Genomic DNA, 27,508 nt, shown 5'->3' on the forward strand with positions numbered 1-27,508 from the left:
ATCTATCTATCTATCTATCTATCTATCTATCGGTCGATCAGTCTATCGGTCTCTATCAGTCGATCAGTCGATCAGTCTATCGGTCTCTATCAGTCTTTCAGTCGATCAGTCTATCAGTCTGTCAGATGGTTGAGCTCTGTCACACAATTGTAATGGCTTATCAGTCGTCTCAGCAGAATTCCAGTGTCACTGTATACCATGGGATTTTCCATGATGCTTCGTCCGGCCTTTGGTAAAGTGATTACCTATAGTGTGGCATGCATGACCAAATGACTTCCCCATACCCAAGAGTGTGAGGATATACCTTTAAACATTTCATGTAATTTCTTTATTTATTTATGCACAGTCGATGGATGTATACATAGTATACAATGAATTTCAATAAAAAAAACATGAGTGCCTTTTGCTGTATTAACAAATGATGAAAAAATTAAAACATGAAATAAGGGAGCACCTTTAAAATGAATGAGATGCTCTCAGCAACAACGTCTGGTTTACAGGGATTGTTTGCACAAGTTACAAAACATCAAAGTCCAGCAGAGAATACATCCAATTAATTTACAATAAAACTCTTGATTTTCCATCCAGGAGACATGGTGACTTTACTAAAATCATAGTGGCCATAGCAGCTTCATGTTTAGTATGAATACAGGCAAAATACGACTTATATTTTTGTTTAATATTTCTTCTTTCTTTCCCCCTCTGTATACTGTGGAGAGTTTAGCTATTAAAATTTTTATTGTATAAGAGGTTCAGCCATTTGGCATCACATTTTAAAAAGGCGATGGCAAAGGATCAGAAAGTATCTCACTTTACCTGTATCCACCCCTAATCCAAAACTGAAAACTGGGTTTAGTTCGTTTTATTTTTATAGATTTTTATTTAGGGCGGCCATTGTACAATATTTGCATCAGTGTCTTTTAGCAGAGTTCAGTTTTACAAGACCCAAAGACTGTCTTATGGTATACTTACAGAAGCTGAACTGATGAAGTTTATTGCCATAAAAGTATATGAACTGATTTATTTAAAGTATCTTAACTGTTTTATCCCTTTGTGTACAGTACCATTATATTAAACTTTAACATTATTTATTTTATTAAGTAAATATGTTTTCAGAATCTGTCCTCTTCAGCCCAAAATGACAGGGTGAGATACTGATTATGTTTAATAAACTCAAACAATGGCGCCATTGTTTTGTCTTCTCTATACTTATATGTAACCCTAAATTCTGCTTGTTGGACCTTCAATGATTAGGAACACTTTAATCTACTGACTAGCTCATCTTAATATACGAATACAAATTATCAATAGTGCATGGACCAAGATGCCCTATTTTTGCATACAATATGCTTCACATTTAGATCAAATTATTCACATGTATATAAAGTCTGAATACAAACTCAAACACTTTTGCCACAAATCTGATATCTTCACTTTATCTACAAACCACATGCAGAGGAGATGCTGTAAAAGTTGTTGTTTTTTGTGACAGTGCTAATGCCATAACAACATTTTACAACTTTACGTGGTCTGTTTTATTTGGTTGCTTTAAAACACCCTGTCCTTTTCGAGGTAGGTGATATCTAACTATACCTTAAAATGTTACATGGTAAAATTCCTCATCGTCTTTGTCTTTATTTCATGACGGTATTCCCATTAAAAAAAAAAGTGAGGCACCACAGAACGCACAAGTATAAAGATCACTGCTTTTCACGTTTTAGCTCCATAAAATGGGTCCCAGAACACACAGAATGGGTCTCTAGCAGGGCCGAACGGTGCAAAAGTCCAGTTCCTGTGGCTTTCTTTTGCTTGAGCAATTGTCTCTAGGGAAAAGCAGCCCAGTCTGAGAGATGCATCGCAGTGGGCGTCTCTTATAGCCTTTCCCGCAGGTTTTAGAGCATGAGGACCATTCGCCGATGCTCCACGTTGGGCAAGGGTCACCACACACCCTCATAGTACTGGGCCTTTGGGTGCCGTCACAGTGTGTGGCTGTTTCCCCATCTGAGTCCAAACACTGTATCATTCTACTTTGGACCCCGTTCCCACAGGTAACTGAGCACTTATTCCAATCTGCCGTTACCCACTTATAAGACGGCATCTTATAGGCCGGCTTCTTCAGTTCCACTTTATTGCTGTCTTCCAGCACGCTGTTATGGGTAGGGTTCCTCTCCTCCTTCTTTAAGATCTTGCCCTGTTTATTTCCCATAGTCAGGTAGTAGGAGTAGCGCACGCGAGGCGGTGTCATTTTACCCACCGACAACAGTTCCACGGTAAGAGACTCTTTGAGAGGTCTAGTGGCCTGCAGCGTCTCCACCGATGTGCCGGTTCCACTGTAGCGCAGCAAACTTCCCTTCACGATAATGTCTTTTTCTACCGCTGAGACCACAAAGTTTCCATTCAGGAGGTATTTGCCTTGGACATTCTTTACTGCTAAATAGTTGTCATCGTTAATCAAACCGCGGTAACCGCGCTGCCTTACGTCCACGTTTGCAGCTCCGACCGGTAGAGTCACCACAAAGTTATATCCATTCCTGTAAAAGCAGATCACAGGATTGGACAGTATTCAGAATGAATTTGAATTTTTGACGTTAAATTGGAAGTTGTACTGGAATGACAGGTGAAATAAGAAGTTGAAGTGGAATTTACAATTCAAAAAAATTCAACATGCCATAGCATTATGGGAAATGAAGGTGTTCCACCAGACTTTAACATTTATATGATTAAATTATTAAATTAAAATATTACAGTAAAATAAATAATAATATTAAAGATGTATATAAATCAAATTAGAACCATCTACCCACTTACATGGGTTTTGTGAACATTCCAGAGACTTTCTTGCAGTTTTGGTTGTCACCACCACACACACCACACTTGTCAAACTTCATGCTGGAGCTCAGTTTGCCATCACAGCCAGCCTTGATGCACTTTCCTTGAACACACACCGCTGAGGTATCAGGGGAACAAGTGGTTCCGTCCACCACCTGTCACACAGATAACATTCACCGTCACTACACCATCGGCCTCTTTTTAAGTACGGTAACTTAAAGGTGTTGAGTTATACAAGAGTAGTTCCCAGTAAAACCTATGACCTTGGTGTTGTTAGTGGCATGTTCTGCCAAATGAGCAACAGGAACACTTCTAGCTCTCCTTGTCCATGTTTCATCAAGTCAAACTCTTTGGGGTTTTATTGTCATTGTACAAAAACAATCTTATGATTTGTCCTCCACTGGTTGTTTTAAAGTATTTAAATAGAAAAAGAAATACAAATGAGAATGAAATATATTTATTATATGGCAAAGCTGAATTTTCAGCATCATTACTTCAGTCTTCAGTGTCACATGATGCTTCAGAAATCATTCCAATATGCTGATTTGCTAATCAAGAAACCTTTCTTAAACTTTTCAATGGCCTAAAGATATAGAAAGATAGATTTAAGTAAGAAAGTATTAGAAATGTAAGTATAAGTATTATATAATGAGTAACTTATTATAAAATACATATAAGTATGAAATATACAGAAGTCAGTAATAATAAATAAGCACAAGGGTGCAGTGTGTGTGGTATGTTGACCAAGTAGTGCAAAATATTATGATGATAAGCAGGATTTTGGTCCAATGGGACGTCATGTGGGCGTGGCTAGCTCATAAATAGAAACCAAGCGACTAACAGACTAGCATCACTTGTCGCTTGTGTTGTGTTGCAGCTGGTTAGGACATGGTTGTAGTTGTGTAACTATTGTAAGCTGAGACACTAGCTGTATAGGTTGCTGATACTGTGGCTGATTCTCTCTTCCCATCTACATGCTGTAGTGATTGTGACAAGCAGCCCTGCACTGTGTCACTCCACACAGCCATATCTGAGAGATAAGCTCCCATTACTTTTTAAAAGTATCTTGTTCACTTTGAAAAATGGATGTTATTCCTTCCATGAGATAAAAAACTGGCTCAGAACTCCTCCTGCATATAAACCACTAATGTCAAACAACTTTGAAATATTGAAGCGGGTAGTTTATTCAGTTTATTTACCTTCTGCGCGAGGACATAGAAGTATCCGGTGCCATTGGCTCGGCAGATGAGCTTGCATCTGTCCTTAACAGAGACTCCAGAGTATTTCGGGACCCAGACCACAGACGGACTCAGTCTGTTAGTGTTCAGACTGAAGCCATTGAACGCCTCACACTGCTCCTCACGAAAGCTCTTTCCTGTCACAAATAATCACCGTCAGATACGGATATTGACTCATTCATTGTTTAACAGGAGGCTGAAAGATTTAGTTTACCTGAATCTTTACAAGGCTCTACGTTGCAGGAGCGATGCTTCACTCTCAGTCCTTGGCAGTACTTGCCCCCGTTTTCAGGGACGGGGTTGTTACAGTCCCTTTTGGCGAGCTGCACCCCTCCCCCACACATACGGGAACACGGACCATACAGACCCCATCGACCCCAACGGCCATCTACCTGCGGAAAGAGTCCACACGGCTCAGAAATGATTACATACCTGATGAAAAGACTAGCGAACATCCTCAACAAATATTAAGCTAGCCTAGACTAGCATCAAATTGTCAGCAGAATTTTTGTATAACATTGTATAACACATAAAAAAAGACTTCTTATTTTTTAAGTTAAATTTATTTGAGAATCAACACTGGATAAGATTGTATCTTGCAGACTTGTTTTCAAATATTATATCTTGAATAAAAGTGTTTTTTTTGTTGTGCATAGGCAGATTTTTTCATTTGTTTTTAACAAACTGTTTTTAAAATTTATGAAAACAAGTATTAATGCCTGATTTTACTTCTAATATTTTTAGTATTTTTTTTACTGGAAAATTGGACAAAAATACTTCATTGTCTTCATCAATAATATAATAATATAATAAATTATTGTATACACTGTGTGTACACTATTCTGTGTATCACTGTTCATAAGTCAGTAAGACTTTTTCTGAAAGAAACAAAAACATTTATTCAGCCAGGACATGTTAAAGTTATTAAAAGTGACAGTAAAGACATTAATAATGTTACAAAATATTTATATTTCAAATGAAATATCTGTTCATCAAAGAATACTGAAAATTGGTTTCCACAAAAATATTAAACAGCACAACTGTTTTCAACATTGATAATAATAAGAAATGCTTGTACTATAAAATCAGCTTGTAGAATGATTTCTGAAGGATCATGTGACTCTGAAGACTGGAGTAATGATGCTGAAAATCCAGGTTTGCCATCACAGGAATAAACTAAATTTTTAAATATATTATAAATATATTATAAATATAATATTTCACAATATTGCTGTTTTTGGTCAAAATAAATGCAGTTGTGGTGAGCGTAATAGTATACTTATTTTAATATCCAGAGGTGACTGACAAATCAAGCGCATTTGTCTGCAGTGAGATGTATCACTCACCTTGTCTTTGGTAGTATTTTGCTTATCAGTACAAATCCCCCGGTGGCACAGCTTGTTGCTTCCACAGGTCGTCCCGTCAGCCCAGGGAAAGTGGCGAGTCTGGCACACCAGCTGTCCTTTAGCTTTCCCAGTGCACCACAGTTTGGAGCAGGCCTGCATATACGGGCAAGGCTTAGATCCTGAGCCGAAGGCCAGCTCGCACTGACGGGTGAGCGAGTAGCTGACACCCGGAGGCTCCTCTGGAAGAGCCAGGAGCTTTTGGGGCTGATCCAGCAGACAGTCACCTAGAGAGCAAAGAGTACAATTTGTGCTGAGCATATTGTTCGATGTGGCTGAGATACACATGTCAGTGTTGATCGCAACAGAGTAGTCAGCAAACTCACCATGGCCAGCGTCCAGGAAGTCTGTGATGATGGCAGCACTGCAGACGGACCATGGCATGTTGTGGTCAATCTGGATCAGTGTCGGAGACATCATATGGTTGTCCTTCAACTTTCCAAATGCCTCCTCACAAGCCTTCACATTGTCGTGTGGCATACTGAAGACATGGCCTGGACAAGAGCCAGAGAAATAGTCAAGCCATGTCAGTTTTAATTTTGATAAGGGAACTTGGACATTAATATTTATATTTTTACACAGTTTGGCTATTGACAAAAATATTTCATGTCACATTCAATAATTTCAGTCAGTTACCTTTACTGAATAAACTGTATCAACAATTTATTTGATATCTGTCTGTCTGTCTGTCTGTCTGTCTGTCTGTCTGTCAATCATCTATCTATCTATCTATCTATCTATCTATCTATCTATCTATCTATCTATCTATCTATCTATCTATCTATCTATCTATCTATCTATCTATCTATCTATCTATCTATCTATCTATCTATCTGTCTGTCTGTCTGTCTGTCAATCAGTCATCTATCCATCTATCCATCTATCCATCTATCCACCTATCTACCTATCTACCTATCTATCTATCTGTCTATTTGTCTGCCTGTCTATTTGTCTATCTATCTATCTATCTATCTATCTATCTATCTATCTATCTATCTATCTATCTATCTATCTATCTATCTATCTATCTATCTATCATCAGTCTGTTTGCAAGACTAACACATTCAAATATGTTCAAAGAGTTTAATAGGTCTGTACACACAATATAAGGATGGCACTCATGGACCAGCCACAGTGAATGTGGTTCTTTCAGCATCTGCCAATGTTTTCTCATCTGTCTTTTATTAAACCTTTGTTTCCCAGGGATCAAGAGATGTGGAAAACTCTTGAATGTTGTTGTCATCGTTCTACTAAATTAGTAATAGAGTAAGACAGTTTGATTTTTTCTTTTCTTGAAACAGCTGGCACAACATTCATGTTTAAAGATCAAGGAATCAGCGATAGAATTTCAGGAGTGAGAAGCCTCATCAAAGTCCCATCACCCTAAAGGATTCGACATAATTACACCACAGAAAGTCTCAGGGTGGGCACTGGGCAGAGAACTCAGACAGGGACCTTCAGTTCACCTTCTTTCTTTTTTTTTTTTGCACACAAAAGTCTGACTTTGAAACCAGACATAGATCTCACCTAGTTCATGTGCAGTGGTGAAGGCAGAGGGGAGACCATCATCTTCAATAACTGAGCAGCTCCTCTTAGGATCACACATGGTGCCTACATCAGCCATTCCCAGAGTGTCACACGTAGTGGCCCCACACAGGTTCTGTGAAATCAGTCATTGTATTGTGACATAACAGGCATAAAGTGTTTCGGGGGCAGTATGAAGATGACAGCTAGAAACAGCTACAGCTTATTGCTTAGGTCTGATCCAAAGCGTATGTGTGTACCGTCTAATTCCAATTAGCCAAATCAGGATTCAAGCTTAATGGCTATTGACATAATGAGAAGCACAGGACCAGCAAGGGTGGTCAAGAATGCCTGTAAACAGCTGTAGTTATGACCTTGTTAACAGGACAGATGGAACCATGTGAGAACATCATAATGCAGCCACCTGGAGTCTTCAGGGATACCATTTGGGAATGTTGAACATAGTGTCTTAAAATAAATGGTTCATGTTTTTCATACTGTCAAGGAAGATATATTAGTTCAGCTTTCAGTAGTGAAGCTTTTTTAACACTTAAAATAATAGCTTTTTTACTAAATATTTAGCAGAAACAAATTTGTATTGCTTTATTTACAAGTATAAAGGTATGGAGTTAATCTTGCTGAAATAACAGGTGCAGCGCAGGTATCTTGGCATAGCAGGCATCATCGAGACAGCTGACTTCGATCAATCCTCTGCTCGAGTCGGTATTATATTTGGTGTTTTTGTAACTCCTGACATGTGCTTTCAGCTTTCTGATGATGTAATACTGCTTTTAAGTTTGTATTGGAATCAAATGGTAGAAAATTACATTTTCTTTTAGGAGCACTCCCTAGCTTTGACATGTTTCCAGAAATGTTTTCTACCAGATGGCATGTCATGTTCGTTTAGAAAGGGATTCTACTATGGCAAAACCACTAAAGGATGTAATGCGCAACAAACTCAGCCATACCAGGTGACCAATAAGGAACAAATTAAGAAAAGAAGAAATGGGTCAGTGACTAATCAGGATATCAGAGGTGATGAAAAGTAGAAATATTTTAACAATCTAGCTTAAAGCGTGTGTGCGTGTGTGCATAGTAGAAATGTAATCTTTGTGTTCATGGTGGTTTGAAACATTTTTGAAGAAAACATTTATACCATTTTCAGCAAATATTTTGAGTATAGGCAACTAAAAAAAAAGTAATAAAATACTTTCTTGGCACCTTGACCAAATGTGTGTGTGTGTGTGTGTGTGTGTGTGTGTGTGTGTGTGTGTGTGTGTGTGTGTATATATACACACACGCTTTAAGCTAGATTGTATATATACAATCTAGATTATATATATACATTTAATCAAAAAACAACAACAAAACATGTTCATCATAGAAGGGATGTATTGAAGTCATTTGGGATGAATTACATTTTTTGGGGTATTTTAAATGACTTAATATAGCATTGACCCGTATGTATTTCTTACCTGCTTTGTAAACAAAATAGCCGTGTCCCAATACTCTGGGTGTTTGTCGTTGTTCTTATTCAGCTTCTTCTGCCAGGTGCAGAAATTGCGCAGTGTTAGTGCCGCGTTACTGGATACTTTGGGTCCCTTTTCTGCCTCATTAATCACCATAAGCTTTACAACCACTATACTGATGGCGTTCAAGATACTGGGGTGTTTGTACAGCTTTGCAGTGACAGACATGAGAGTCAAAATGTAATGCTTCAGGTCGTCACCGTGGAATTTTGCCATAGACTCATCAGCAACCACCAAGACCTCTACGTATCTCGGTATAGAGGCGAATCTTTTCGATCTGCTCAAAGTTTCTGTGAAGTTCCTCATATGTCCCTTCGCGTGCTTGTACTTTTCTAAGGACTCCACAGCGCCCGGGTTTAAGCCAGATGTAACCCCGCACCGAGATGTTGAGTTCCGAGCGTGAAGATGTCTTCTCCTGCGGATGATGTGCGTTTTCTCAGCATCATCTGTGTTGGTCGACCTTCGCTCTATGAGGTACTCCATCCCGTTATAAGAAAACGCACCTCGGACACCTTCACAGAGACTGACAGCTGCGTATGAACTCCTGTCTGCGTTAATTTCACCGGAGTAAAAGCATCTTCTGAGAGCAGGTCCTGAAAAAGCACTTGAAGATGAGGTGTCATATTGAAATGTGCCGTCAGGAGCCAGAAAACTTGAGTCAGGCAGAAGATTGAGATAAAATTCCTGATTAAAAGCGTTTATTCTGTAAACAACAAGTTCTCTGTTCGGTTTGTCAGGACTTGGGAAATTTTCACGGTCAAGTCGAACAGGTTCACAAAAATCAGTTTCCATACAGAGGTATATTTTCGTTAAAAAAAGCAAGTGACAAAACAAAACAACGGGGAAAACCGACATCGTTGCTGTTGGTGATTATATATCCCTCAAAGTGTAAATCACACCGTGATGCTCTCGATCACGGTTCTGTACATCCGTCATAAGAATTAAGCATTGCCACAATCGCCTTCCATCGCCATGGTGTTTCTCTCTGTGAAACCGGCTCTCTCTTTTTTATTCTTTTGCGTCATATGTAAACATTGCAGACTGTAATATAAGTTTTTGGGAGGTTCAGATGAGAACTCATGGTTAATGTTGAACACCGCAGACACCTCTGGCTCTCTAAATATGAGCATCAAGCCAGGCGCGCTTCAGAGGTTACCTCCCACTCTATTAGAAATGCCTGTCATTTCATAGAGGTGTGAAAATAGGCTACTTGGAAAATGACTTTGAGGGAACTGTGTAAACGGGCTTATTTTTATGATACATAATTTTTAATTACTCCTAATTTTTTACTTTTTATTTAAAAAAAATACTAAAAATAGAATAAAATTATTAAAATAAATGCAATGCAATGAAATGCAAATGTTTTAATCATTTCAAATATTTGATCTATGCCTATTATTAAAGCATTAAAACACATAATCCTAATCATTTTGATTATTTTAGGCTACTTTGAGTTATTGGCAGCCATGAGAGTAAGTTTAAAAATTAACGAAGTCAATGAACAAAGATTCGAACAAGACTTCAATGGAACCGAATCCCTGAAAGAACTGTGAACTAAGGGTAAACACTACGCGTTTAGAAAGAAGTGTCTGTTTAATATCCGTTTCATTTTAATAGCCTGCGTGTATTCAAGTGTTTTTTAAAGAGTAATATTTTTTGGGGAAAAAAGTATTTTTATGGTGCATTTAGAACTGCCTATCATGATACTGTGTAGGCTATCAAATTATACGTAACAAGAAGAAGCTTCATTCACGAATATCATATTCACGAACAACATATTCATCATGAAGTTGAATGGATAAAGTTGTTAGCCTATAGGCTACTATTTTTATTGCCATTTGACAGTAAGAATTAATACAAATGAAAGTCATTAACAATTTTATTCATCAATATTGTTACAATTCACCTCTAAACAAATGCAAGGATAATAATTACCCATGTATTCATGGTATTAATAATTAGTATGGCATTCAAACATATGTGCAGTGTTAACACCCAGTCTTTCCTCGTTTTAGCCATCATGGATTGGATTCCCTGAAGTGGTGCTACCTTTGTATAATTCACATCCATCATTGATTGAATACAAAATGTGCACATTTTTATATTTGTAACTTCGGGCTCTGCAAGTTTGTGTACTGCTGCTGGATGCTGTAGCAAAGTCCTTCAAATTTCCACCATCAACCCCTCCTCCCATCAGCTGAACTCCACACATGTGGTCATGACAGGGCTTTGAAAGCTCTTTGGAAGCAGCACAAACATTAGATGACTGTCCATTATGACACCAACTGTGAACTCTTGCATGAACTGCCAAATGAACCACATGTAGAACATTGCAGCTTCCTTGCCCTTGCCCATAGTGGAATAAGTCACATTTGATATAGCGATATGGACTAGCCTGTCTAGTTATGGGAAAAACTCCATCGGTTTGCTGATTTTAGCATGTACATCAGAATCCTTTCTGGCGTTTGTAACCCTCAGTGTTGACCTAAATGCCATACAGATTCTGTATAATCTTGCTTTGGGCTTATAGCGAATTGGGTTCTCTTTATGCTATAACCATTTTTATTTATTTTTTTAATTTCCAATGTCGATTGGTAGCTATGCATAAAAACTGGTTGTGAATCATACATAGTTAATATGAAAAATACTCATAAAAAGGTTGTTTACTGTAACCTTGGTGGATGCAAATGCAGTTGGAATGCAAATGTTTTATTGCAACCTAAGACAATATCAATCTTAACAGGTACGGTACACTGATGCAAAGAGGAACAATTAAGGGACTACAATAATACAGATTTATTTTTAAAATATTTAAATAGGCCTATTTTTACGTAATATCTACATATAGGCTACTAATAGTTCAAGTAGCCTATCGTGAATGTAGTCTTAAACTTATTTCTACCTCATTTAAAGCATCGTCGCCCTCTGGTGTCTGAGTCACAGAATGTCTCAACTGTTTCAGACTAGCACGAATCAAAACGAAACATGAATAAAGCGAATGTATGCGTCTGTGCACATCCATATACAACGTCTTACTGCCACCTTGTGGGGACTGAACATTATGTCCCCATTCTAGGCTACATTGAGTCAGCTACACTGACGAACATTTCTAAAATAGTGATGTAGCTGATGTACATCACATCAATCTGAATACAACCTACAACATTGTATAGCCCCTCTTGAGCAGATTTCCAGATTGCTTAAGTAATTGCATTTATTTATTTATTTATTTACATAAATCTGCTGTATGCCCATATTATTTAGCACTTTATCAAGCATTAAAATGTCGCAAATATATTTGCTGGAACATATTAATAGCACACGAAAACTAGAAATACACTAATATTAACTACTCAGTTTACAAACTGTTGCTATTTAGGACGGGGCGTGCTTCTCAGTTTTCATTGGGCAAACCCGATCCAGAGGTTTTTCATGAGGGCACAGTGGGAGGAGAGACTGAAGCAGCGCTGGATATCAAAAATAAACCTCTCATTTCTCAGAAAGTATAAATACCAGCGCCTCAATCCGTGAGACAGTCCTGGAGCTCACGTACTTGGCTTCGATTTCTTTTAAATTAAATTTGTGTAGCCTACATTAAATAATTAATTATTCAGTTTCAAAATAGATTTAAGCTAATGAAGGCATGTGCTGGATAGTAATTTTAAACGTTTAGGATATTAACATTTTTCAGACAAGGAACAGACCAATGATTCAGTTTCTGAAAGTGTATCATGAGGCTATAGTAAATTCGATTAAGTAATCAATTCGTTATATTTATTGTTTTCTTTTTGAAACAGCGCCATTTTATGAAAATGTGGTCGTGTTTAATCATATCTACATTAATTGTTTGCCTCTGTGCTGAAACATCTGCTCACTCGTTTGAGACTGAGGAGATTATACCTGTACGGCTGACTGGAAGGACCGGTGGACGAGTAGCAAAGAGGAGTGAAGAACAACTCAGCTTCAGACTCACGGCTTTCGGCAGGAATTTCACACTTAATTTGACACCGGACAGCACATTTATATCGCCAGCACTGAAGGTATATCGCATCAAAGTCAAACCACAAGAAAGACTTGAGTCAACCAGCAACCCGACAGATCTTTATAAGTCCTTGAATCAAACCGAAGAGACTGGAGCAGATTTATTAAAAGGTTGTTTTTACACCGGCGCTGTTGACTCCAATGAGGACTCTATTGTTTCTGTCAGTTTATGTCGTGGGATTTTAGGATCATTCATTACAGATGGTAAAGAATATACAGTCGAGCCTAAACTTTTCGGCTTGGGAACATATGGAAAGTTAACCGAGCAGCTGCATGTCATTAAAAGAAGACGTTTTATAAAGTCCCCGCAGGTCTCTAAACAGCTGTCAGAAATCAGAGATGAGCATCAAAAGTCGATGATCCAGATGCCGTCTAGGCGCACGCGCTTTGTCTCCACGCCCAGGTTTATTGAGACTTTGGTGGTCGGTGACGCTTCCCTGACACATTTCTATGGAGATGAGATCAAGGTAAGGGCTCACACGTGTAAATAAAGATAGGTTTAGTTTTAACGATTTTGACAGCTGAAAAATCTGTTTCAGATATGGTGGCTGGTCTAAGGTGTTTAATAGCTGGTGCAAGCTGGTCATTTTCTGGTTGACCAGCTATAATCTTCCAAAACCAGCCTGACCACTTTCAGATGGCATGCCCGACTGGTAGCTTGGGTTTGCTGATGGTCTACCAGCTTGCACCAGCTAATAAGTGTTTACATAGGCCTACAATATGATTAAGATTTTTTAATTTGTACCTTTAATAAAAGCTTGCTAAAAAACAGCTTAAGTTTTGACTTAAGATTGTATGCTGGTCTTAGCTGTTTTAAGGTCTCATCTAGTTTAAGATGGTCTCCCAGCATGGCCAAGCTGGTTTCTCAGGTCAGAAAGCTGGTCTTCCAGTCTAACTCATTTAAATTTGCCCCAAACCCTGCTAAAACCAGTCAACAGACTATGCCGGGAGACCATCTTGCAAACCATCTTAGGTTTACAAATACTATTTAATATTATAGGCTACCCCACCCTTTGAAGTCACATACTTGTTCTAATATCGCCTTTAACAGTAAGAGCTATTTAGTGTACCTTGAGGGACATCTCAAAATGCATATATCAGACTACAGTTGTACAAGAATGAGTCACAGTTCATATGAACTGTACTGTACTGATTTTTACACCCACTTATGATCCACCACCCCCTGAAATTTTCCTTCATTGAGTCATCGAAAACAAATGATTGGAAAAGACTAGAGAGTGAAAAAAATGCACTGTCTTGGTCGGGATCATGAGGCAGATAGCAATCCAGATGTTGATATTGGGATCCAAATTTGCAGATTCCTCATAAAGAAATCCATGGACGACCAGCTGCTTCTACTGTTGACGTCAGGGCTTTCCAACAAGCAAACCACATATTTATGTGGAGAGTAAACAGGAAAAAAAATCTCCAGAATAATCTCTATCGGCTAATAATTATTCCCATTTAAAGAATATTGAATGATGTATTATAACCTGTAAATGGGCAATCAGTACAGGTACAGATTTTGACATGCCTGCTAAAAGTAATCAATAATCCTGTATCCATTATAAAAATATTAACTTTTTTATTATGCATTGTCTATTGCAGTGTACTGCATCTGAAAAAGCTGGATATTTTATTGTCCACAATAACTTGGAAAAATATGCAGAGTAAAAGCCATTCCATTCCAGCAGTTCTGAACTGTCCTGCCAATGATGTCTTGCTTTTACACTTAAAGGTGCAGTAAGCGATTTCTGAGAATCTTTGTTGAAAGCTGTTGATATTTGAAATCAACCCATACAAACACATCCCTCCCTTCATTGCTCCGTCCCCAAAAATGCATGAACACGCATTGCAAGAGTGGATGTCTGTATATCATAGCAGAAGGGAAGCTTAAAAAAGCTTCCTGAAAAATAAAGCGAAGATGACGAACGAACATACAGTACACAAGAGTATATACAAGCAAGAGTTGACAGTTAGTAGCCAGCAGCACACACTCAAAACCAATGTGACTCATGTCTGTTTTCAGGCCTTCCCGCTTCAGTCTCTCCAGTGCTGGAAACCTTTTCTAATGTTAACACTGGTCCTAAAGCTCTTGCCAAGTCATAACCCTTCTTTTTCCATTGATATTCCTCTGACCTTTTCTCTTTTGTAATGCCTCTCAGCCAAATCTCTTTCTACAGTCTTTGCTCACTCTCTCTTCTCCCCCATCATGAGTGGACACGCCCCCTACTGCTGATTGGCTACAAATTTGTTGTGGTGCTCGGTTAGATCTACTTTCAACAGCGTTTCTCAGAAATCGCTTACTGCACCTTTAACATTCTGCTGAACAGTTGGTGAATAGCAAGCTGTTGGTTTTCTCTCTTTAGCACTACATGCTGACCTTGATGTCAATGGCTGCTCAGATTTACAAACATCCCAGCATTAAGAACTCCATCAACATAGTGCTTGTGAAGATGCTGATCGTGGAGGATGAAGAGGTTGGACCGTCAGTCTCCAGTAATGGAGGCGTCGCTCTGCGTAACTTCTGTGCCTGGCAACAGCTCTTCAACCCGCCCAGCCACAGGCATCCAGAGCACTACGATACAGCCATACTTTTTACTAGAGAGGTGAGCAGTGATTTATGATGTATTTTATGGGATAATGATGAAGTGAGATTCTTGACTGTAGCTGAATTTAGAATAGCCGTCCCTTGTTAAAAGAAGTACACTTAAGCATACTTTTTTAATGATGAATATTAAATAAAAATAAATAAAAATATTTGAAATTTGAACAACAACATACAACTACAGTTAAAATGATAACTTTACATGTGCTTTAACATGTTAGTCAAAACATTAAAATAAGTGTACTTCTTTACAGCATGACAAAAGATTGTTAAAATAATCATAATTAAAATAAACATAATGATTTAAAGGGTTAGTTCACCCAAAAATGAAAGTTCCGTCATTAATTACTCACCCTCATGTCGTTCCAAACCAGTAAGACTTTTGTTCATTTTCATTATCAGATTTCTGTCCCTCCATTGCAACTCAAGGAAACTACCAAAACGTTCATAAAGAGATCATACAACTTATCCATATGAATTAAGTGGTTTAGTCAAAATTTTCTGAAAGGACACAATCCTAATTTAGACACAAAGCCTAAATTAAATCTGTTTCTCATGTAAAGCGATCGTGTCCTTTCAGAAAATTTTGACTAAACCACTCAATTTAATGACGGAACTTTATTTTTTGGGTGAACTATCCCTTTAAATATGAGCTTGACTTGTCAAAGAGTGTTTTGAAAAGTGTGTCAAAAAGTGTATGGTGCATTGCTCATTTCTAGAGCAGACGTTATGGCATATTGAAACCGAAAACGAGGCTGAAAATAGGAGCAGACCGACTAGCTTCTCTGAAAGGTGAACACATGTGAGACCGGCTCTCAGACTGTGCCAAGGCCAGATGTGCCTTGAATCATGTGTGTTTTGTGGTCTTCTGTTTTGGAAACATTTGTCTCCATCTCGGATCTCTGGGCAAAGAATGGAAAAGACTCCAGTCATGTTTTTGAGATACATTTTCAGACGCCACATAGTTACATTTTCTCACTTCATAGGTCTGCTGTCTGCCAAAACTATTTATTTGCTTGGTTTTATGATGGAAACACTGGCAAATATGTTTTTCGCTCTTACTAATAAGCAGAGACCTGGAACAGCAATAAGAATTACATTTATTTTTATCCCAAACTGCCTTTCAGGACATCTGTGGACATCAGAGTTGTGACACATTGGGTGTAGCTGATGTTGGAACCATGTGTGACACCAAAAGGAGCTGTTCTGTTATTGAAGACAATGGCCTTCAGGCCGCTTACACGACTGCCCATGAGCTTGGTGTGGATGTCCTCTGGTAAACACTAAGCAATTGTTAAATTGATTGGACCTTCCATAATGTGATTTTGTTCTTCTTTCAGGCCATGTTTTGAGTATGCCGCACGATGACACTAAGAACTGTGAGCAGCTTTTTGGACATCTAGGCGAGCACCACATCATGGCCCCTGTATTCACTCAGTTCAGCAAGACCTCGCCTTGGTCTTCCTGCAGTGCTTTGTACGTCACAGAGTTTTTCGACAGTGGACATGGTATGTGCACAAAATCTTAACTGGGTCAATGACGTGACACTTTTTGATCGTGATCTATTCAAATATACGTGAAAAATGCATTTCATATACTGTATACAGCGAATAGCATATATACTTGAATACATTTATTCTATGATGAACATGTTTTTAATTTCTGAATAAAAAATTAATTTTGATATTTCTTGGGTCATAAAGTCAAAAATGTCAGAGCGATACAAATGTCCTGATATTATAATAAAGAAAAAAAGAATGAAATTCATGAAAATAAATAAATAATTTGGAATAATCTTTTATTATTATTTATTAGAAAAGTTATTTATTAAATGTATTATTATTATATAATATTTATTATTTATTACAAAATTAATATTTAACAAAACATACAACAGGAAATTTTATCATAAAAATGGGGTCATCTCTGATAGCATGTCTTGTTTTATATTAATGCAGACCCTCATGATTTTGTGTCAGGGTATATTTTATATTATTATTTGATTATTAATAATATGATTATAAAAAGATTCACGTGAATGCCTTTAAAAAGTCAGCTTAAAGGCACAATATGTAACGTTTTTGCTTTAAAAATAACAAAAATCACTATATTATATTATATATTATATTATATATTTTTTTTACTTGTGTACTTACATTATCCCGACTGTTTCCAACAACTTTCAAACCAGGAGAAATTTGTAATTTAATTCGAAGACACGTCCCGTTTCTTTATTTCCGTTTTGTCGCCGCCAATGCCGTCATATCCGCGTTGTCCCTGGTTTCCGCTCGTACTGCCATAGCAACCAGAGCCCTCTGATAGTAACCAAGGCGACAGACGTGCACTGTGTAGTTCGCAATGTCTATTTGCACGCTGTTGTTGTTTCGTTCAAACATTATGGACCATGGCAAGCAGACTTTGGATAAAAAAGGAGAACTAAAACGAGAATCAATATCACCGCGGTGTTTTCGAGATGCCTAGAGCTCCCATAGACAGTATATAAACGAGAGCTCCACGTCCGAGACTTCGACCGCTCCTACATGTACTTTATTAAACAGGTGAGCACATTTACATAAAACTAATCAATGTTATAAAGTTCAACAATGATAAAATGTCAGAATATGATCTGTATGTTATTCTAATGTTGATCTAGCTTACTGCTAGTCTCATACAGACAAACTAACACATACATTTCAACACATTCAAATGCAGTTTAGTGTGATAGACAGTGTAATGTTAGACCAAGTGAAACAGCGCTGCGTTACCTCACAAGTTTAATTTGTCTAATAAACTGACCTGTGAGTAGTAATTCTGCACTCGCGTGTAGTTCGGTAGAATGAAATGGCCATATTCCTTTTATATCCGCGGGACTCCCGTCGCTTGTGGAGCTGATAGCTGTCTCTTAGCAATCCCAAACTGCTTCATATCACAATCATGATAAAAACATCGATGTATTTACTCATCCATAAACATTATTAGATTAGTCGGCTTGACGTTGACGACAAGATCCATAATTCGTAGCAAATGTTGCGTCATCAAACTACGCCTTTGTTATTGTAAGAGGTTAGCGACCCCTAGCGACGAAAAAAATTACATACTGTACATTTAACTTTTCATTGAGCGGGGGGGGTTCCCCACATTTATAGTAAAGCACTTTTACGTCACCTTTTGCTTGTAAGATTCATAATTTTCAGTTCCTTTCCATTGAGTCAGAGAGAATGCATTCCTGTCACTTCACTGGAAAAAAGGGAATGTAACAAATGTTTTCTTTCCACCAGGCCACGTCTCTTTAGTATTGGTCTCGCACGTTTCCTTTTTAGCTGCTGTATCAGTTGAAGTGGGCAGTGGCCCATGTTCTCCACGTGCATTTCTGCTCACTCGTGTTCCTCCTCGCGGCTCACTCCCCCAGATGTGCATTCCTGCAAGTCTCCCTAAATGTCAGCTCCAGGAGCCCAATGTTCCTACTGTTTCACAATCCTTTGATTTCATGATTTACTACCCTCTAACTCTTCCTCTGGATAATAACAGGAGACTGTTTACTGGACACCCCTGAGACGATAGTGGCCTTACCCACTGAGCTGCCAGGCATAACTTACAGCCTGGACCGCCAGTGCCAACAGATATTTGGAGAGGAGTTTTCACATTGTCCCAACACTTCAGCCAGTGAGGTGTGCATACAGCTCTGGTGCCAGCAAGAAGGGCAGTCTGTGTGCACAACCAGGAACGGGAGTCTTCCCTGGGCGGACGGCACAAGCTGTGGCCCCAACAGGACCTGCCTGAACAGTGTATGCATGTCCTCAGACGAAGTCATGAGGCCTAAGGTATTTGAAGCTACTCTTGAGTAACATAAATAGGATTTTTAGCCTTTCATTTAATCATTTTATCAGTACTAGGAACACAGACGATTAAAAAGAAAATTAAAATAAAAGGGTCAAACAGAATCCTTCAGAAATCATTATAATATGCTGATTTGCTGCTCATTACACATTTCTTATTATTATCAATATCAAAAACAGTTGTGCTGCTAAACATTTTTGTGGAAACCAACATTTTTTTAGGATTTTTTGATGAATGGAAAGTTTAAAAAAGAACAGCATTTATTTGAATCTTTTGTAACATTACAAATAAAAATGTTATAGGAACTTTTAATTGAATGTCTCTTTCCTGAATTGTAGTACTGTATATAAAGTATTAAAAATTAATTCTGACCCCAAACTTTTGAATGGCAGTGTACATTAAAAGCAATTCATACATACAACAACTTTTCTACACCTCATTCAGTCAGTCAGTCTCATCCAACTGCCCTGATATAATTTTTTATGAATGAATCATTTGTGATAAAGAATATTTTGCCATTAAAATATATTATGTCTAAAAATGAATGCAAAAGCAAAACCTGTGAAAAGAACTATATTAGTGAGTAGAATGCCAAAAACGTTTTTGAAAATCTTAATAAAGATCAAACATATTTTCCTTTCACCTTGAATACATGCACTCACATGTATTCAAGGTGAAAGGAAAATATGTTTGATTTGTAAAATGTTTTTTGTTCTTTTCTTTATAATGGACACTTATATGTCATGGTCATTATTTTTGCTGTTTGGTTGGGTGACACTAGTGCGACTAATGGCGCTTTTCCACTGCATGGTACGGCTCGGTTCGGCTCGGTACGGTTCGACTCGGCGCGGAACGGTTCGGCTCGCTTCGCTTTTCCACTGCGTGGTACAACTCGACTCGGTACGGAACGGTTCGGTTCGCTTTAGCTCGGTTGCTTTTCCACTAGAGGGTGACACGGGAGTGGATTTTCAAACCTCTCCCGTCCCACTCCCACAAAAAAAATCCTGTCCCGTCCCAATCCCACGAAAAAACATCCAATCCCGTCCCAATCCCAGAAGAATGACTCCTATTCCCTCCCACTCCCGTGTTGTGTTTTTTTGACCGGAATCTGTCAGTTACAGTAAAAAAAAATGCATCACAATAAGTGTATTGTAATTGTCACTAACATTTTAGTAACTAAACTGATTTTTATTAGGTTTAGTGACAACATGTTACAATGTTTACATGGTACAATTTCTGGTAAGCTACGCTTTTTTATTATTTCAATTCAATTCAATTATTGTGATTTGATATAATATTGACTCATTTGGATAAATATTAGGTAGGCTACACAAGATAGGCGTTATTTTTTCTCAAGAAAAAAACAACAACTCACCTAATGCTGTAAACATACAGAGAGCCCTATCAGCTGGTAGTAGGCTATTATTTAAGGTTAAAAATAACTCAAATTAGATATAATGCGTTTTTTTTATTATTATAATAACAACTTTATTTAATGATACAAGTAAAAATATAATAAATATGTAATATAGAACACATATTTAGCAAAATACTCTCTATAGCTATTTTTTTCTTGCCAACTACGTGCTATAGCCTATATTATGTTCATTAAATGGCTTTCCTGAGGTAAATGTGACATAATTGTTCTCCAGCTATGTTATTGACCTCTTCACGCTGATGAAAAACACTGATTGATCGATATTATGTATGAGGAATATACATTTCGGTAAGTTGTACTGTATCTTTCAACAGTGTTCATTCGTCTTTATTAACTATTAGCTAGTAGATGATCGGTTCACGTGCGCTAGGGATCTGTCACGTAACATTTACAAGCGCCAAAACGGTATTTATTGTTTGAATTTCGTAATAAAATTGAGAGAATCTGAGAGCTGAGATTTTTTTATAACATAAAGTAACCTGCTCTGTCTAGTCTGTCGGTGTCCGTGTCCTCTTTGCTTTGCGATTTTTCTGTGCGTGAGAAAATGGATGTAATGTGTGGCGTGAGAGCGTGTGAAAAGCGTGTGTCTCATGCGTGTGTGGAGCACGTCATTCACTTTACCAGCCACACCAAAGCAACAGGAGAGCATAAAGAGAAAGGGCAAATATAATTTAGTTCAAAATTTAAATATAGAGTTTATTTATAGAAACTGTATATTTGTGTATAAAGTTGGGTATCATAGTTTTATTACGATTCCCGGTCCCACTCCCGCTGATATTTTTTCCTGTCCCGTCCCAATCCCGTGATTAGTGATTTTGTTTCCCGTGACCCGCGGGATTCCCGAAAAAATGTCAGCCTCTATTTTCCACTGCAGTTAGTACCGCCAGAGCCCGTCTACGGAGAGCCTTGGCACTCCCTATTAGCCCCATTGTATAGATCTTGGTTGCAGTTCCATTAGAATTCCACTGGAGGTGATCGCGGGCGAGTGCAGATTGAATGGGAGTCTATGGGGCTATACGGCTAAATGTGTATCTTTCACCCGATTGCCGTTGAGAAATCTCAGATTTTACTGTAAGTTTTGCAAGTTCAACATGGGTTATAGGTCGAAAGTTGAATGAACGAGTACTTATGTCCTTTCGATTTCTTACAGGTTGAGTTGTTGTTGCCCATAACACGCTAGCATTCTGCTAATGAACGCTGATTGGTCAGTGAAGGACTGATTACGACCAGAGATACCGCTTGATGGCATCGTGGCATCCGAAGCGGGACCAGAAACAAACAAAACAAAAACTCTTCTAGCACGTGTATTTACCTGTGTCAGCTGTGTTGTCGATGCCTCGAGTGAAAAGAAAGTGCAGAGCGCGAAAGCACCAAAGTGACTGAAGGATTGCCGTAAAGCTGTATGTCTGGTCGTACGATGTGTATGACGTCATTGACATTTTAAAATACTTTTTAAAGCAAATAAGTGACTCTAAAAAATCTAACACCCAGCAATGTGTAATTTCTTTGCATCTCCTTTCGAATACAACATTCAAATTACTAGACAAAAAATTATATCCTGAGAAAAGTGGGTTTTGAGGGGTATTTCGCCATAGACCTCCATTCATTCTGCACTCGCCTGCGAGCGCCCCCGCATGGACAGAGACGTGTTACTGCAGCCAGTCCAGAAACCGGAAGTAAGCAGAGAGTGCCAATTCTCTTCCTATTAGACATTCTCTGGTACCGCTTCAAAGTGGGTGGGACTGATCGTTATAGTTGCCGTCTCTACTGCCATGATATCATCATATTAAATGCGAATTTTTCATTCCGTGTTTCCCCATCCACTCCTCGGCAACCAACGAGAGGAACGTCTGCACCTCGTCCACTGACCACGATTCAGCCATTTCTTTTTTTGAAGTTTATACTCTTTTTTTTTATTTTTTTTTTTAAAGCAAATACTTTTAAAACAGGCGCTACAGCGTTGGCTGTTGTCTACTGGCTATTTAAATCTAGCGGACGCTGGTAGTGATGATTCTGTCTGACCAATCAGTGCCGGTACGGTACGCTTGGAACCTCAACAGAGGTGGTACCATTTAAAGCGAGCCGTACCGTACCATGCAGTGGAAATGCGCCATAAGTGAGCCGTACCGAACCGAGCCGTACCGTACCATGCAGTGGAAAAGCACCAAAGCGTGACGTACCGAGCCGAGCCGTACCGTACCATGCAGTGGAAAAGTGCCATAAAATCACACACAGTAGTCTTGACATTCATTTGGTTGTGTGGTTCTTCTGGTTCAGCCCGTTGTGGATGGAGGCTGGGGCGAGTGGGGACCATGGCAACCATGTTCCAGATCATGCGGAGGCGGAGTGATGTTCTCCTACCGAGAGTGCGGCCGGCCATCTCCTCAAAACGGTGGAAAATACTGTGTGGGCCAGAGAGTGAATTACCAGTCCTGTAACAAACAGACCTGTGAGAATAACCAAGGTGGGTTCTTCTCTTCAGTGTCAGTCATTTCATGTTGTGTTATTATACTAGGTAACAATTCTTTACTATTGCAGGGAAAAGTTTCAGAGAGGAACAATGTGAGAAGTACAACAATCCCAATCACTTCGATGTGCATGGAAATGTGAAGCAGTGGATACCAAAATACGCTGGAGTGTCGCTACGGGATAGATGTAAACTCTTTTGCAGAGCACGAGGCAGCAGTGAATTCAGAGTATTTGCACCTAAAGTAAGTTGCACTTTTTTTCCCAAATCTATAGTGTGAGCACACTTAAATTTACATTTTGACTTTTGGCAGATGCTCTTATCCAAGGCAACTTGCATCGCATCAGTTCTTGCTTTCCCTGCGAATCAACCCCATGACCTTGGCGTTGTTAGTGCTTTACTGTTTAAGCTACAGGAAGAAAATTTACTGTGAAAAATAAAAATTTTACACACAAATACAAAACACCTTCATAGTAACATGACACTAAAATAATGCAATAAACATTCATTTAACAACAAAATATGTAAAATATAAACCCTAATATACACAATAGATTTTAAAAAGAAATCAAATGTAAGCAGTTACACAGAATTCTGGGAATGTAAGTTTATGTTTTTTCACTGTAAATCATGAAATTCTTTTTCACTTCTAAATCTGTTCATGTAATTTTACAGTTAAATACTGTCCCATGTCCCATACTGTCCCATGTCCCATTAGATTAATTACAGTATTTCAGCATGTAGACCCTTTCACACCTACCTTGTTTGGTCCGGACTTTCGGAATTTTCTGTTTGGTCTGAATCAAAATTGCGGGTGTGAAAGCTCCCCCGGACCACGGTCCGGACCAAACATACGAAATTTGGTCCGACGAAAAGAGGTAGTCTCGGTCCGGATCAAACTGAGCAAAGGTTTGGTTCGTTTCTAGTGTGAAAGCATTTTCTGTTTGGTTCGGACTTTCAGACCGGTTCCGGTGGTTCCCGCGTAGCCTAAACAACTGAAGAAGAATATTTATGTTCAGATCTGTCAGTCCTGCCCACAGCTTTCTTCCAGCGCGCGCACACACACATACACACACACACACATTTTTCCTGCGTCCTGCCAGCGACGATCAAATGTTCGCACAACGAGGACGTTCATTTGGCGAATTTGAACTAGCCTAGAGTATAGTTGGTGCTGCTGGGAGTAATGCCGTAATAATAAAAGTAATGACAACGATATGCATCTGTTCATTCATTCTTGTCAAAGCTACCCGCCGAATTGACAACACGCTGACGTCAGACGCACGTCAATTTTCAAACCAATCAATGTCAAGATGCAGCCCATATAGATGATGACGACAGGACGCAAATACGTCATGTAAAGTTCTTTAGTGTGCTCGCGTAATTGCAATGTGAAACCAAACCAAAACTAACCGAATGTATACAATGTATCTATCAAAACATGAACTTTGGTTTCGGACCTTGGTGCGGACTTTCAGGTGTGAAAACGCCCTAAGGGAACTTACCGCTAACCAATTAACAGGTTTTTACCGTAGCATTTTTAGTCTTTTACTGTTAAAATTATTATACTTTTTTACATTGTCTCAATCTTAGGTAATTGATGGAACCCTATGCGGTCCAGATACCACATCCTTCTGTGTGCAAGGCCAATGTATCAAAGCTGGTTGTGACCTAGAGATCGATTCTAATAAGAAGCTCGACAAATGCGGCGTGTGTGGAGGGAACGGTCAGAGCTGCAGGATGATATCTGGCTCGTTCAATAAAGTCGTGTAAGAATACCTAACTGCTATTTTTAATGAAAAAGTCATTTTTTCATTTTTGCCACAGTAATCTAAATCTCACCTGTGTTTTTTTTTTTTAGCCATGGATATAGGGACATTGTGACGATTCCAAGTGGAGCCACTAACATTAACATCAAACAGCAGAGCCATGGAAGTATACCACACGATGGATATTACTTGGCTGTACGAAGAGAAAATGACGATTATATCTTGAATGGCAACTTCTCGGTCTCCACAGTGGAGCAGTATATTCCAGTGCTTGGGGCTGTCCTGAAGTACAGTGGCTCGTCCACCACATTGGAGAGACTTCAGAGCTTCCGCCAGCTACAGGAACCAATCACAATACAGCTGCTGTCCACCGCTGGGGAATCCATCCCACCGAAGGTCAAATACACCTTCTACATTCCTAAAACCATGTCTTTCAGCAAACCTAAAGACAAAAAGATGGCTGGCAAACTGATCCATCCCTTTGGGGTGCCACAGTGGGTCTCGGGCGAGTGGTCTGAATGCTCCAAAACGTGTGGTTCAGGATGGTCCAGGAGAAATGTGGAATGTAAAGACAATGCTGGCTTCTATTCAAACCACTGCAATAAAGATCTCAGACCTTCTGATATCAGGCCCTGCGCAGACCTACCATGTCCCATGTGGCAAATAGGACCTTGGACTTCATGCTCACAAACTTGTGGCCACGGTGAACGCCAGCGTAAGATGCTCTGCATTGATTACACTGGGAAGATTGTGGAACCAGAGGATTGTGACACTGCCAAGATGCCTCGGTCAGTATCGGAAAAGTGTTTCTACCAAGAGTGTTGAGGACATCATGCAGGCTTTCAAATTATTCAGAGGTGATAAGACGTTCCTGTGAAACAATATACAGATTATCATTTGACCGTGCTTCAGGTTGGAGCAGGAAATATTCAGCTTTAGGTGGAGAAATGGTTGAGCTGTGTGGAGTGAACTTGGTCATGAATATTGCAGGAAACTGATCACTTGGGCTTTGGTTTTCCAAATATACATGTATATTAATAACCACTATTGAAGTTTTATCCAATAGATATCTACCTCAGCAAGCAATGCTGTTTCCCTAACTTGTGTCTCCCAAATACATATAAATTAGTTTTCACAATGTCATATTTAATGATTCTGAAAAATACAAAACACACCAATCAGCCAAGGCTTTTCCATTTATCTCAGGCTGACTTTTTAAAATAAGGACAGAAATCATTTAGTTAAAATGTATTTGTATTTTGTATGTGCTCGCTAAGCCACTATGAAGGTGCTATAATTCTTTATTGATTTACTTCGTGATTGGGTCAATAATTATTGACTTTTACTTTTTTCATGGCTTGCATTTATCAGAGGTTATTTTCACTTTCAGAGTTGAAGTGTATCAAGAACACTTGATTAAAGCATGATCATATAAATATATTAATCCTATTTTTTTTATTCTTGTATATTGAAAACTGTATCAGAGTTACACAGTGGTTGAGTCTAATTTATTTCCTGGAACATTGACAGTTACTTTGAATTAATTAAGTGTTAGATCTAGTTTAAATTTTACTTTTGAAAATTCCTCAACAAACAATGTTTGTGTCCATTCAGAGGGTTATACAATGGTTATGTAATTTACCATTTACTATAGCTGTTCTTTGTATTAAACACTGTTTAATTTCAAAAGTGCACATAGCAAATTGTTGTGAATTGCTACGTGAATGAAAATGTGGAGGTTTGGAAACATCAGACCTTCCAGTGTTTTCATGCTTCATGAGTAGATGTCTGCTGAGATTTTGAAAGAGCTGTGTAGTTGAACGTTATTGAGAAAAAAAAACAGTACAGCATAAAACTAAACTGACAAATAGGTAATGCTCCTTTAAAATGATTGTATATGAATGTCCAGTTGTGTACATTTCATATATTAGTCATATTAAAATGCAGCAAAACATATTATCCCTTCAGTGAAGGACTGTACTTTGTTACTTCTTCATTGTAAAGCTATTTATTTTTGTACATTTTTATTGTATAAAATAGATACAAATTATGCAATGTTTTCCAGATGCTGCTTTCTTTTTGTTTTGTAACTTATCAATGAAATGTCTGAAAATAAAAATGCCTAAACATTGCAAAATCATCTTTTTGGATGAATGTATTTAATTTAAGCTAGACCGGAAGGGTAAGTGCAAAACATAAACCAAGATATTTAAATTTAATATGAATGGCTACAAAAGTGCATGGACCAGCATAATGAGATAAGAAGGCTCTAATTTTCCTAATATTATGATGAAGCATGGATATGCATGCTAAGATGCGGTTTGTAAAGTTCAGCTGGATGTCAAATACGATAACAAGGTTCCTGGCTAGCTGTAGTGTTGTTGACCTCAGTACGGTTGAGATAGAGGTGGCATTCCTTCATCCAGTACAAAATGTCATAAAGTCACTGAGATATATGCTGAGTTGTTGGACTGGAATGACTGTGTATCATCTGCACAGCAGTAATAAAAAAGTCAAGAGACTTTATAACAGGGCACAAAGATGTTACAGAACGAGAAAAGGAGAGGGCTAAGCACCGAACCCTGAGGTTCGCCAGCGGTTAGCTGGAGTGTCTCAGACACCTCTCCACTCCACAAAGCCTTGAAGAATGGTTCTCACAGACAGATCCTTAAGGTAATATGGATATCTAAGAAAGGTTCAACTGAGAGCCAGGAAAGGTTAGAAACACTGGATCTAAACTCCTTACAGACCATCAACAATCAACAGACTATTTTGTCTCAACTGTATCATTTAAATTAAAATCATGACTGCTAAAAGTGCCTCTG

The 27,508-nt window shown here is 38.5% G+C and overlaps 2 protein-coding genes across 2 annotated transcripts; one reads left to right on the top strand and one right to left on the bottom strand.

The window, feature by feature from the left end:
* Nucleotides 1-294: 294 nt before the first annotated feature.
* On the bottom strand, nt 295-9,641 carry adamts15b (ADAM metallopeptidase with thrombospondin type 1 motif, 15b). The gene is made up of 8 exons (XM_084125478.1): nt 8,470-9,641; nt 6,998-7,130; nt 5,797-5,964; nt 5,414-5,697; nt 4,282-4,459; nt 4,029-4,204; nt 2,809-2,984; nt 295-2,531 (listed from the first exon to the last, which is right to left on the bottom strand). The coding sequence occupies exons 1-8, from the start codon at nt 9,376-9,378 to the stop codon at nt 1,760-1,762; spliced, it is 2,796 nt and encodes a 931-aa protein (XP_083981604.1). The 5' UTR covers nt 9,379-9,641; the 3' UTR covers nt 295-1,759.
* Nucleotides 9,642-12,021: 2,380 nt separating this feature from the next.
* Nucleotides 12,022-26,816, top strand: LOC311090255 (A disintegrin and metalloproteinase with thrombospondin motifs 8). Its single transcript, XM_084125477.1, has 9 exons — nt 12,022-13,031; nt 14,934-15,173; nt 16,300-16,432; nt 16,513-16,680; nt 18,701-18,993; nt 22,725-22,911; nt 22,986-23,158; nt 24,508-24,683; nt 24,776-26,816. The coding sequence occupies exons 1-9, from the start codon at nt 12,330-12,332 to the stop codon at nt 25,506-25,508; spliced, it is 2,805 nt and encodes a 934-aa protein (XP_083981603.1). The 5' UTR covers nt 12,022-12,329; the 3' UTR covers nt 25,509-26,816.
* Nucleotides 26,817-27,508: the final 692 nt, after the last annotated feature.

This window comes from Abramis brama, assembly GCF_963993115.1.
Source record: "Abramis brama genome assembly, chromosome: 10".
Classification (NCBI taxonomy): Eukaryota; Metazoa; Chordata; class Actinopteri; order Cypriniformes; family Leuciscidae; genus Abramis; species Abramis brama.